The sequence below is a fragment of the Terrapene carolina genome, unplaced genomic scaffold, assembly GCF_002925995.2.
Source record: "Terrapene carolina triunguis isolate 2854851 unplaced genomic scaffold, T_m_triunguis-2.0 Scaffold67, whole genome shotgun sequence".
NCBI lineage: Eukaryota > Metazoa > Chordata > Testudines > Emydidae > Terrapene > Terrapene triunguis.
In genome coordinates, this window is record NW_020664418.1 from 47340855 (window position 1) to 47353519 (window position 12665).

The following is a 12665-nucleotide window of genomic DNA, read 5'->3' on the forward strand; positions in this document are numbered from 1 at the left end:
GTGTACTTTTGTTTTTAAGGTAAAAGTATGTGTGCAGAGTTCACGCTGCCATCCTGACACCATCAAGCTTGAAATAATTAGCAACCTACCTTACAAGAATACAGCCACAGAGCTTTACCAGAAGAATATCCACATAATGAAAGCTGACTTAATAAAAGAAGTAACAAGATCTGCAGAGGAAGCTCAACTTGCCCAAGAAAAAAACAGAGTTGAAGTAATCCAGGAAGAATATCAGGAGTATTGCCAAACAAAGGGAGTTAGCTTGTACCAACTGCTTGAGGAAATTAGGGACTTAGCTCTACTAGATGTATCAACTGGTAACTGAGCATGAACTAGGATTTGGCTCTGCTCCGCTTAAGCAGCTTTGCACAATTTTAAATCTTGTTTTTAAAACTGATATTGTAAGTTGATAAACCATTTTTAATGTTTTCTGCTTTTGCTAATTTGAACTATACCTTAACTAAAATTTAGCACTGATTTTTAGAGTGAAACAGGCCTAGCTGATTTAAGATGTTTTATACATGGTTAACTACTGTATTTTCACTAAAAGACTAAAGATTGTATTGTGGTAAACTACTTGATGTCTTTTTAAAAAAAATAGGTGACTGGACATTTTTTTTTCTAAGCTAGATTCTTGTAGCGAACCTAAATATATTTGCATAAGCAATACTGCACTGAGATAGCCAGACCACCACTCATCTTGCCCCTTCAGTTTTGATCAAATTAATTCAACTTTAAATACATTAATTCTACAGCTCTATTTACATTAAACCTGAATGAAGCAGTTCAGCTCCACCCCGTATATGCTTGCTACATAAAAGTGCACTAAAAAAAATCAAAGCTGCCTAAAATTACAATACAAATTAAATCACACTTCCAGGCCTTATTCCAAGATTATCAACATAATTGTGGATGGTTTTCACTGGCCTCTAACTCAGTTATTGCATAAACAAAAAACTGTTACTGGTACATGTGGTTTTAACCTGATTACTGGAACCTCTGAGGGTATTTATAACATACTAATGGAAAGGAGACTCCTAAAGAGCCTTGCTGCCACTATCAAAATTAATATGAAGCTAAATGTAATATTGTTTGATGGTTGACTTCAATAACGCACAAAAGGATTGTCATCTGAAGAAACAATTTCTTTGGGGAGGCTTTCAAAGGCAGAAAAGGAAGTTAAACACCCAGTTCCTACAGAGTCCATTTCACTTCAACTTTCTTGTATTAGTATACTATCAACTCAAAAAACCCTATTCTAACTTAATTTTCAATGAAGTTTTTCAAGCTTTTAGTGCTTACTCCCTTCCCTAAAAGAAAAATTAAATTGAGTTTATATAGTCTGACCTTGTCTCTTCAACAGAAACATAACTTCCCCTAAAATAGGGGAATAAATACGTAGCACTTGTTGTAGGAGGCAAAAATCCTTTAAAAAGATAACCAGAATTATCAGATACCCCCCTTGACCACAGAACGCTTTAACAATTGTAAATCTGAAGCTACTTAATTTTTTGTCATGTGATTTTCTCATGACTTAAGCAACATCAATGAGTAGAGTATGTTTAGAGCACATTTGATTGACAAATTTGTGCCATAGAGAATTTGTGGGCCATCATAATGTTATGTAGAGAATATTTTTCAAATTTGGTTTCCAAAATGTAATAACTTTCAAGGTGCTGTATAAAATAACTTACTAAAATATAAACATTTCATAACATGAAGTATTGTTACAAAATGTTTCAGAAGAGTTAAGACAGGGTGAATGTTCATACTGAGCAAGAAGTTCCTGACACTGAACCATCACTTATGTTCTATTAAAAAAATTAACAGGATGTAAGAAACTTTATACAAACTCAGGCTTTCAAGACCCAGGTAAGTTAAGCTTGAGGAATGTCAATCGTAAAAAAAAGTCACTTCATAGTATAGTTCCAAGAAATTAATGTCAATATTTTCACTGATACCTTTTGTCACTTTGGAAAAAGCTAGTTTAAAAAAAAAAACAACAACAGTTGAAATGCAGAGTGGTTGTGCTCCTTTCCTGAATAGTAGCTGTTTTCTCCAACACCTTAAGAGCTGATATCTGCCTTTTTACACAAGGAAACTGATTAATTTTGTCCAGCTACATTGATGTCATGAATAAGATTTCCATAGAATGTCCAAGGGTGAGGGGGAAGAGAAGTCAATGACACTTGAGCACATTAAGATATTTGGGTCTTTCTAAAACATCATTGTATCCAGACAGAAAGGTTATTTGATTTCTTCTGCACATTTAAGTTGTATATCTTTGTCCACAGCTTCAATATCAGCAACTTCGGCTTCAGCGGCTTGAATTTCTACTTCTGTCAAGTCATCTGGATCCTGAGCCTCAATTGTCTTAAATTCTTCATTTGGCTGGGTGGCAGACAGATCTATTTAAAAAAGTAAAACATTACTGCCTATGATATCAAAGTACTACAGTTTCATTTATCATCTCCAATTTAATTGCTCAGGCTCATACCTCCGAGCCACCCTCCTCAAGGATTCAGGACAGTCACTAATTTGAAATCTGTGACCAGCAAAGATAATTGTGCACAGGGTTTTGTTGGGGATGGATAAAGATGCAGCAATCAACTTCCTTTCTACATTTTAAAAAAAAAAAAAAAGTGTTATCAGTTATCCCTAAGGTAGAAGTCTAGCTGCAGGTAGTAAAGAAGGGATCAGCAACCTTTGGCATGTGGCCTGGCGGGGTGGGCCATTTTGTTTACCTGCCACATCTGCAGGTTTGGCAGATCACAGCTCCCACTGGCTGTGGTTCGCTGCTCCAGGCCAGTGGAGGCTGCGGGAAGCAGCATGGGGCAAGGGATGTGCTGGCCGCATCAACAACTAAGTAGTAATAGGGGAAAATTGACTGTTGATGCCACAGAAAAAGCCCTTAGCTATACAAACTGAGCATTTTATGGAAAAGGCAATGTAAGTTCTTGACTCAAAAGCTTACAGGTATTCAAGAGCAACATATTCTTCCACCAATTAAAAACAATTAGCAAAAGATAGCTATGCACACTAATGAAATGTGTGCTACTTCTATTATAAAAATGTCTAAACCTCAGATATTCTATTTGAATAACATCAGACCTTGGAGTAACTTTTGAGACTATACCACATATGAAAAGCGGTAAAACTCCAGGGGCTGGTCTACACTACTGCGGTAAATCGATCTAACTTACGCAAATTCACATAACTGAAGTCAACGTAGTTAGATCCACTTATCGCGGTGGCTACACTGCGCTGTGACAATGGCAGAGTGTCTCCCATTGACTTCCCTTACGCTTCTCGGGCAGGTGGTGTACACAAATCAATGGGAGCGTGCTCTCCCATCGATCTGGCACAGGGGTCGGCAACCTACAGCACATGAGCCGATTTTTAATGGCACGCAGCTGCCTGCTGGGGTCATGTAATTTATCTAAACTAAATATTTCCCTAAAATTTAGTATCTAAAGAAATCCATGACTTTGGAAAAGCATCTGGATTTAAACTAAGTTATATCAGATCTGAAATGCTAGCTATAAATTTGCCAGATTGGGAGAAGTCCCATTCCTCCAGAAAACATTTGGGTACAAATGGGCAATAAATTCTATGATACACCTGGGAATTCAAATCTCAAACAATCCAGAAAAGCTCTATAATTTAAATATCAAACCTCTACTTCAGCAAATGATGCAGGAAGTATGCAATTTCTTGGTTAGGAAGAATAGACACAGTCAAAATGAACATTTTGCCAATGATATCTTTCTTATTTCAAAATCTTTCTATAATAATCCCAGATAAAACCCTAGCAGGAATACAGAGGATGATGATAGAATTTATGTGAAATAAGAAAAGATTAAGAGTGAGTGCACATACTTTGTACAGACCAGAAATATTCTATGTTACTATCAAGCCAGCCAGATCAAAGCAGTATTGGATTGGGTGTACTCTAACCCAGCCAAACACTGGGCCTTTACACTGCCACAATTTTCTTGTTCAATAAACATTGCTAGGCTACCACGGATTAATACAAAATAATCACACCTTCCAAAAATTTATACACATCCTTTAGCAAAGGCTACTCTATGGGTTGAGCTAGAACTAGAGAAGAAATTCTTTTCTCTTGCTAATGACATCTGTTGCTAATAATCCAGATTTTAACCCAAATTGCAAGCCACAGTGATTTGAAAACTGGGAAAGTCACAGAATACAAACAGTTGACTAGCTATTAAGCAATATATATATGAGAGAGAAAGAGAGAGAGAGAGAGATTAAAACTAACTTTAACTGGCACACACTCCTATGGCAAGGTTTCTCAACCTTTTTCTTACTGAGCCCCCCGCTATAAAAACTCCACGGCCCAGCTGTGCCACAACTGTTTTTCTGTATATAAAAGCCAGGGCTGGCATTAGGAGGTATTAAGGAGGGCAACTGCCCAGGGCCACATGCCACAGGGGGCACCACAAAGCTAAGTTGTTCTGGCTTTGGCACCTGGTGGTGGGGCTCGGGGCCCCAGGCTGCAGTCCCATGTGGCAGGACTTTGGTTTTCTTCCCGGGGCCCCAGAAAAATCTAATGCTAGTCATACTTGGTGGACCCCCTGAAACCTGCTTGCGGCCCCTCAGGGGCCCTGGACCTCTGGTTGAGAACCACAGTACTTTCAAGTTAGGCATTATGTTTCTCAACTTTCTAGAAAAACTGTTTTATAGACAGCTAACTTTAATAGAAACAATGGCATCTGGACAAAAAAAATATAAACTAATTTACATCACCTTTTCAGACAACTTTCCTAACAAAGAAAAAAAAAAGTCCATATGACATGCTGGGAATGGATCTGTATAGACGAATCACATCAGAGGAATGGGGTCTTATCTACAAAAAAGGACCAGCAAACTCAGTCTGTAGCATGATAAAAAAATGTATTTGAGATACTGTTTCAGTGGTATTCTCACACCCATCAGGTTAATAGATGGACAAATTCTGGAGAAATTGTGGTGAAAGATTTTTATGCACAGCTGGTGGCCATATCTAGCCAGAGAGTACTGGGATGCAATTTGTAACCAAATATCACAAACAATTGGATATTTATTACCAATTTATCCTTTGATAATCCTACTGGGGCTTCCTAGTGGAAATGGTCACACACAAGAAAATGAAGAATTATCTTATCTACTACTAGTAGGCTATTGATAGCCTCCCACTGGGAGAAGGGAGGGCAAAATAGTGAACTCTAGAGGAATGTTTTTAAAATGTGGGAGACGGTTGTTATAGGAAAATTATACCCAGCAAAATAGACAGAAGACAGATAGATATTTGGTTACTACTCTAAGTACAGTCATTGGGAAAAGCATACCTGTCCAATTTTTTTGAATATTAACATTTGATAGACAGACCTGATTTGTTAAATGTGTAATGAGAGATTTTCACTTCATCTAATAAAAATCATGTCATGGGTAGTGTCAAGATACTCACTCTAACATGGTAATGCCCGGTTATAGATCACCAGATCTCTCTATGTATCAGAGGGGTAGCCGTGTTAGTCTGAATCTGTAAAAAGTAACAGAGGGTCCTGTGGCACCTTTAAGACTAACAGAAGTATTGGGAGCATAAGCTTTCGTGGGTAAGAACCTCACTTCTTCAGATGCATCTGAAGAAGTGAGGTTCTTACCCACGAAAGCTTATGCTCCCAATACTTCTGTTAGTCTTAAAGGTGCCACAGGACCCTCTGTTACTTTTTACAGATCTCTCTATATTACTGTATAATGTTTCTCTAAGCAAAAGCTCACTGTTGTAATGGTTGACGTAGTCTCCGATAATTACATAGCTAGAATCTGTAACCCTGTTAAAACGTCCTAAAGAAAATAAGAAAATCTAGCTCCAAAGAGGCTTTTTGAGCCTGCCACTTTCTAATAGGAAGTTAGAGGCAAGACTACTGGATCTGCCTCTAATGTGTATCCATTACATCATAATTTAACCTCTCTGCTGTATCAAGAAGAACCACATTAGTCACGTTATCTTTAGAAACATGAAGACTAGAAACTCCCCCCTCCAATATGAAAGCTTAATTGACAGTTAACTTTCCCTGGGGAGGGGTTTATCTGTGTGGTTTTCTGAATGGTTAATCTTAACTGCAATACAGTGAAAGCTCCCAACTTTGCACAGATAAAGGTTAAATTCTGGAAAATAGAGAAATCTCAATGAAGTTAGGTGTCTACTGCTCCATAAAACCACGACCCCCTAGAAAATTAGCTGCTTTTTAAAATGTATTTTTAAAGCATGTCCTGTTCTCTTCTTTGGTTTGATGGTGTGGGCTTTTGAGATTTTTAAGCTATGAACATTACTCGTCAGCATTTAAACTTCAAAATTCTGTTACTATTTACCATTTTCTTGTGACTGACTGTTAAATTGCATCTTTGCCTGTCTTCTTTCCAAGGCTAGTTGCCGGTTCCTCTCAATTCTTCGCTGTTGCTCCTCTGTTAAGGCAGTACTTGAGTGAGAATCAAATTCTTCCTTCACATTTTGAGAAAAGGGGTCTAATTCTTCTTCAGGAGACATTCTGAGCCCATTATTTCCCCCTCCACTACCTGTATAAAAAGGCACGAGCAAAAACCGTCAGCACGTTTGAAGCCAAAGCATTACTACTAGTGAAACCAAAAGTTTCAATGTAGATCTAAGACTGTAAAAACATGTTAGAAACTACATTTAAAATTATAAATACTATATTGGTAGCTAGGGATAATTCACTGATTTAAATTGAGGCTAGATGGTGGCTCTCTGATTTCTATGAAATCTGTATTTTTTATCCCTGGAATACTAACAGTGTTGACCAGCATTAAATAGACCATATTAATAAAAACATAAAAAGTTCTGAATATACAGGGTTTTTTGTGGGTTGTTTTTTCTGTTTTTGGCTGCACCAGTGTCCATACATTGTGCTTGAAGGTTTGAGGCGAATAAGAGGTAGGACAAAGGGCTTGTCTTCACAGAACAGTCTTGCAGTGCTGCAGCTGTGCTGCTGTAGCACATTAGTGAACATGCTACTATGGCAACAGGAGAGTTTCTCCCATTGGCGTAGTTAATCCACCTCATTGAGAAGTGGTAGCTATGTGAACAGGAAAAGCTCTCCCACCAACATAGTGCTGTCTACACTGGGGGGAGAAGGAAGGGGGTGTTGGTATAACTATGTCACTCAGGGGTTTGGATTTATATACCAATATAAGTCTGTAGTGTAGACCCTGGCCAAAGCAACAACACATTAAATCCTTGTTAAAAGGTCCAGATTCTCTAAGGTGCCACATTTCCCCTTGGTGCAGAAAAATGGAAGGTTAGAACTGACTGATTCTCTGATGCTGGGAATCAACAGGACACATGTTCAAATACATCTGTTAATTTAGCTGTCTTTAAAATGCATAAACAGTCACTCTAGAACTCCTCATTATGTTGCTACAAATAGGGAATACATATCACCATGATTGCCATATTTTACAATATGCAAAATGGAGGTAGAGAAATTGAGTGACTTGCCCAAGTGCACAGAGAAGTGCTCCAAGGCAGTGAGATGGCAGAAAATGTTTCTGAATAGAATTTTCAAGCTGACTCAGCCAAGAAACTTTTCCAACTACTTCTGAAAATTCTCTATGAAACATCTCTTTGAAATCTGAAAACTGGTCTACACTAGGAATTTAAGTCAGTTTATTTACGTCGCTCATGGGTGTGAAAAATCCAGACACCTGAGTAATGCAGTTAATGAGCAACAGAGGGTCCTGTGGCACCTTTAAGACTAACAGAAGTATTGGGAGCATAAGCTTTCGTGGGTAAGAACCTCACTTCTTCAGATGCAAGTTAATGACTTCACACCCAACGTAGACTGCGCTAGGTCGACAAGAGAATTCTCCGGTTGATCTAGCTACCACCGCTCAGGAAAGTGGATTACCAACGGTCGGGAGATCCCCTCCTGTTGATATAGGTAGTAGTGCAGCTGTGCCCTGAGGCATCTATGACAGAGGTATAACTGCTAGTGCCATTAGTCTTAATCTCTCTCTTTAAAAAAATAAAAAAAAAAAATAAAAAAAAGAAAATGAATCTTGATTTTATGAAAGTCAATTATTAGAACAACCAGTAATAAAAAATAGTTTTTTCCCCGTTGGGGGGGGGGGGGGGGGGGGAGGAGAATAAGTCACATAAATGTGTTGTTGAAAAACAAGTCAACATCCCTGCACATTCTGATACCTTGACTGCATTGAGAACTGCTTGGCATTGGCTTGAAGGACAAGAAGAAAACGATGCAGTGCAGCATACCTACTGTAATTTTGAGTTGTTCAATTTTATTAACTCCTCAGTTTGTAAAATAGATGTTCTACTATAACATGATTTTAAAGACTAGTGTATGGAGCCATCGCACAGAAAGTCTGATAACTAGACAGACTCTGTCGGCAGGAACCATATGTTTTAATGTATGTGGCTGCTTAGGGTTGCATTATATTACTAACAAATACAACCAACAGCAAATACAGCCACATTTATGTAGTTGCACTAATGTCTCACACAGGGTTTGAACTCATGTCTCCTGCATGTCTCACAAAATATCTAATCACAAAGCTAGTTAGCTTTTTCGCAGCACTATTTTTCATGGCACTGAGTCACCTGAAAGTATGAGCAGTGTCATTCACACATTGTCCTATGATCTTTTTTTCAGAAACACTGCAACGAAAGTGTGAGTGTTACAAAACACTGTCTGTACATTAACATCTGCGTTCTCTAAAGCTTTTTTCTGCATTTAATGACAAAATGGTCTATGGACATGTTTTTTGTGTCTATGCTATTCAGTAAGATACCTCATATTTGCACATGATCAATTAAAAAAAAAAAAAAAAAAAAAAAAAAAAATCAATAAAAAAAGCCTCACTATTTTTCTAGTATTAACTCTTGTGCTTACAGTTTGTATGTCTTGGATTTACATGCCAACGTTGTTCCATTGTCACACGGAGGAGAAGCTACACAATATTAATATATCCCTCCCAAAATGAAGTAGATAAACTAGGCTATGATAAGGATTTGCCCCAGTAACAATATCTCCCTCTTCAGGCTGACTCACTGTGGGACAATAAGGAGGCCAGAAGACAAAAAACACCCAACATGAAAAGGAACAAGTATAAAAAGAATTGACTGAAGAAGAGAAAGAGGACTGCAACCTACTATGGACACGGTGATTTACTAATGGTGTAGCTTCAAGACATCATCTAGACTGGATATTTGCCCAGATTATAGTCACTGGTATAGAGGCAACAGTACCTGATCACTAATCCAGTCAGCTCCCCATGGTAACTAACACCTCATCTAAATAATTTAGAACTACTGAAGAAAGTTCACAGCACAGCCTAAACAGATTTTATCCACAATGAAACAAGCAGACAGGGAAGGTAGTAATATGTTTCACTAGTTCTGCCACAAAATGATCATAGAGAAAAAGGGAAAGATTTCTTACTGCTTGCTCACCATAAGCAATGAGGACCCAAGGGAAAACTGTGGTCTGTTACTTCTCTCTAGTGTTACAATTTCTTTCACAACACTAACTGAATCCAACTCATTTTTCATGCAAGGAAAATATTTTTCCACAGACTAGTAATAAAACTACTTTCTGGTTCATCTGAAGCACTATTTGATTATATAAAGAACTGCTGCATTAGCCACTTCAAAATTCTCTATTGCCTTTTTTTTTTTTTTTTTAAATGGCATGATCTTGAGATAGTGGAAAGAGTTAAAAGGAGTAGTAAGTATACAGACAGCTAAATACAGTAGTGGCAGCAGACACCAATAAGTATTTTTAACAAGAAAAGAATCATCATATAGACTGCTCTGTTAAAATGGGAAACAGATACATACATAAATCACTTGATGTACTTAATGAACCTTCTATTTCCTATCAATCACAGACTAGTAAACTGCAAGAGCACTTCAATTCTGCACCTCTTAGGTGAAGTGGAACCCTAATGTTAATTTTATGTCAAAATAGAAAGTTTCTTGAAGGCTCTAACAATTCAAACATTGTTGATGTCCTGCTTTTGGGTTAACTTATTATCCACTACCTATTTTCCAGCTCAGAATGGATAAATAAGATGTTGAGAAACTTCTCCTTTACTGAAAGCTACTCATCTCTAGAGATATATGTAGCCTGATCAGGATGTAGAGGACAGACTTAAATTTGATCAAAGAAAATTTAGCATAATTCTCTAAGTCTTCTACAGAGGCATGTTATTAAAAGAGAGGACCAGATAATCCTAGGAGTTTTTTTCCCCCCTGTACAAGGATGCAGATGTGTTATTTTTCCATTGTACCTTATTTTTCCATTGACTGTGAAAGTTGAGAACAAGTTAATTTTTAAATAAACTACTGGAACAGGCTGCAGAAAAGCATACATGCCTTCATTACTTGTAAAATCTTCATGTAAAATTGGAAGATCAAGTCTAATTCGCTTTAAGCAGGTCTGAAATGAGAAGAGATGCTATTTATTACAGATTAATGTTTTCACCAAAACATCTTTGCACTATTTCACAGTAAAACAATAGTTACATAAAGCTTAATGCAAAACCTGAAACTTAATTGGTAAACTTATATACAACTGAGAATACAGGGTGTAATCACAGGGCTTCCTGCCACCACACCAGGCGCGCACACCTTTACTAACATTTCAATCATTGATGTCCTGCATAGTCCAGAAGGAAGAAAACCACATTGGGGCGCTAGGGAAAAGAAAATCAGCTATATGGTATGCTTCCTTCCATTTACTCACCTTTCTCACACCTACATCAGAATGGAAGAGAAGCTGAACTTGGCAAAAAATTTTAGTATAACTTGTGGAGGTTAACACCATATTAATTCCTACAGCACTTGATCTTCCCCTGCCTTTCCCCAAACCCGAGATGCCGCAGAGTGCAACAATGGACTGGCAGTAAATAGCATAGTTACTGGTCTTGCCATACTGATGCAGCTTGAAGCAAGTACTGCGGGGTCTCTGGCTTCCACTTCTTTTTTTTGCTCACCCTTAACCAATTCCACTATGCTACACCCTTGTCAAAACTTGAGAGATTTTGAATTACTTTGTTCCCCTCCATATGCTCTTGTATTAGAAGAGATGGTTACGAGCCTTTGTATGTATTAGACCAGGTCAGATAAAATTTAACATTGACTCACAAATCAGCTTTAGCAATATTACCTGAATGTCTCCAACAGCCAGGCTAAGAGAGGAATTGGAGCACATTTTACTTTTAGCCAATAGCGGAGGAAAGTAGACAGATTGTTCACAATCGCCTTTTTTGTTAGGCTTTGGGGAGTAAAAGTTTTCCTACTCAGGCCTCCATTCACGGTTGTCTCCTGGTCTGGTCATAGGATGATGATGCTATTTTCGCCTGTGAGGTATCATCTCTTTCTGGGTGATGGTGAAGTGTTTAACTTGCTGCTAACCCGCTTTCACCCTCTTTTCCCCTCCCAGGAAGGTCAGTGCCTTTCTTCACAGTTCCTTACAATTCCTCTTCTCTGTTTGGGCTGAAACTTTGTGCGCTTAGAAGTTTTTTTTTCTGTGTTCCCCATCTTCCCTTAAGTAATGCAGGAAACAGCACACCCACTAAACACTCTGCTGCAGATGTAAATGTAAAAATAAATTCCAGCACTCCAAAATAACTTACTTTGGTAATAAAGGATGCACCTACAAGTTACAGCATGTTCTCTGAAATATTGTGTTTCGAATGAAAGGTAACGTATAATGCACTCCTAAATAATTTATTCAACACTGATTGAGATTTTTACTTCAATTAAATGAACATGTGCATTTAATTTAATGAATTATTTAGGAGAGCATTATAACTTGTCTTCCTTTTTTTGCACAGTATTATCCTCCCAAACTCTGCCACTTGTACAATATGGTATTTGTAACAAAACAGAAAAGGACATGACTAGCACTTACTTGAACTTCCTTTTTATTTCCCAAAGACTCTACTCTCTCCATGAAATCATCAAACTGCAGTTTCGGAAACAGCCTATGAGCCCAGTGTTCCATGTGTCTTAAAAGTGTCTTCAAGTCCTCTGTCTGACATAAATAAAAGACATGCAATTCCAACAGTTGGATAAATATGCAGATTTTAGAGTGAGAAACATTTTCAAAGACACTAGCATTCGGTTTTTGCAAGGCTGAAAGTCTCCTGGAAACTGAACAGGTAAGTATATCAGGTGATCTTACATTGTACTAGATAAGTTCATGATTGCTATTATGGGCTATTACAAAAGAGCGTAGCCAATCTATAATAAGAATGGCGATCAGCATTCAGATACACACCTGCATAGACTTTAAAAGCACCTTTTCAGAAACCTATAAACTGAAAATTAAATATTTTTGTAAACACAAGCTCTCAAACAGAACAGAAAAAACAAACAAGTGGTGAAAGATTCATTGTCACAATTGTGACAATCATGGTCCAGACACACCAGGCAGAGAACAGAAGGTTTAAAAACCCCAAAAAGAGCAGATGAAGCAACTGATTGCATACTGTATTATTATACCATGCAAGTGTATTGAGTAAAGTCTTATGAAAGCTTGCAATGTTCTGAACTTGATGATCATGAGGTATGTAGATTCTGGTTATGACACTGCACATTTAGGCATATATATATA

General features: G+C 37.7%; 2 protein-coding genes and 1 non-coding gene across 4 annotated transcripts in view; 1 reads left to right on the top strand and 2 right to left on the bottom strand.

The window, feature by feature from the left end:
- Positions 1-1988, top strand: part of DIS3L (DIS3 like exosome 3'-5' exoribonuclease) — a 36047-nt gene extending 34059 nt beyond the window's left edge. Inside the window, exon 16 of the mRNA XM_029910712.1 lies at positions 20-1988. Within this exon, the coding sequence (XP_029766572.1) occupies positions 20-325 (306 nt within the window). The 3' untranslated portion in view covers positions 326-1988. The remainder of the gene's footprint in view (positions 1-19) is intronic.
- Positions 1828-12665, bottom strand: part of TIPIN (TIMELESS interacting protein) — a 19375-nt gene continuing 8537 nt past the window's right edge. For both annotated transcript variants that reach the window (XM_024205513.2, XM_024205521.2), the window contains 4 exons: positions 11961-12083; positions 10421-10484; positions 6382-6585; positions 1828-2408 (listed from right to left, as the gene is read on the bottom strand). In XM_024205513.2, coding sequence (XP_024061281.1) covers positions 2248-2408; positions 6382-6585; positions 10421-10484; positions 11961-12083 — 552 coding nt within the window. In that variant the 3' untranslated portion in view covers positions 1828-2247. The remainder of the gene's footprint in view (positions 2409-6381; positions 6586-10420; positions 10485-11960; positions 12084-12665) is intronic.
- On the bottom strand, positions 8383-8518 carry LOC112110620. The gene has a single exon (XR_002908434.1).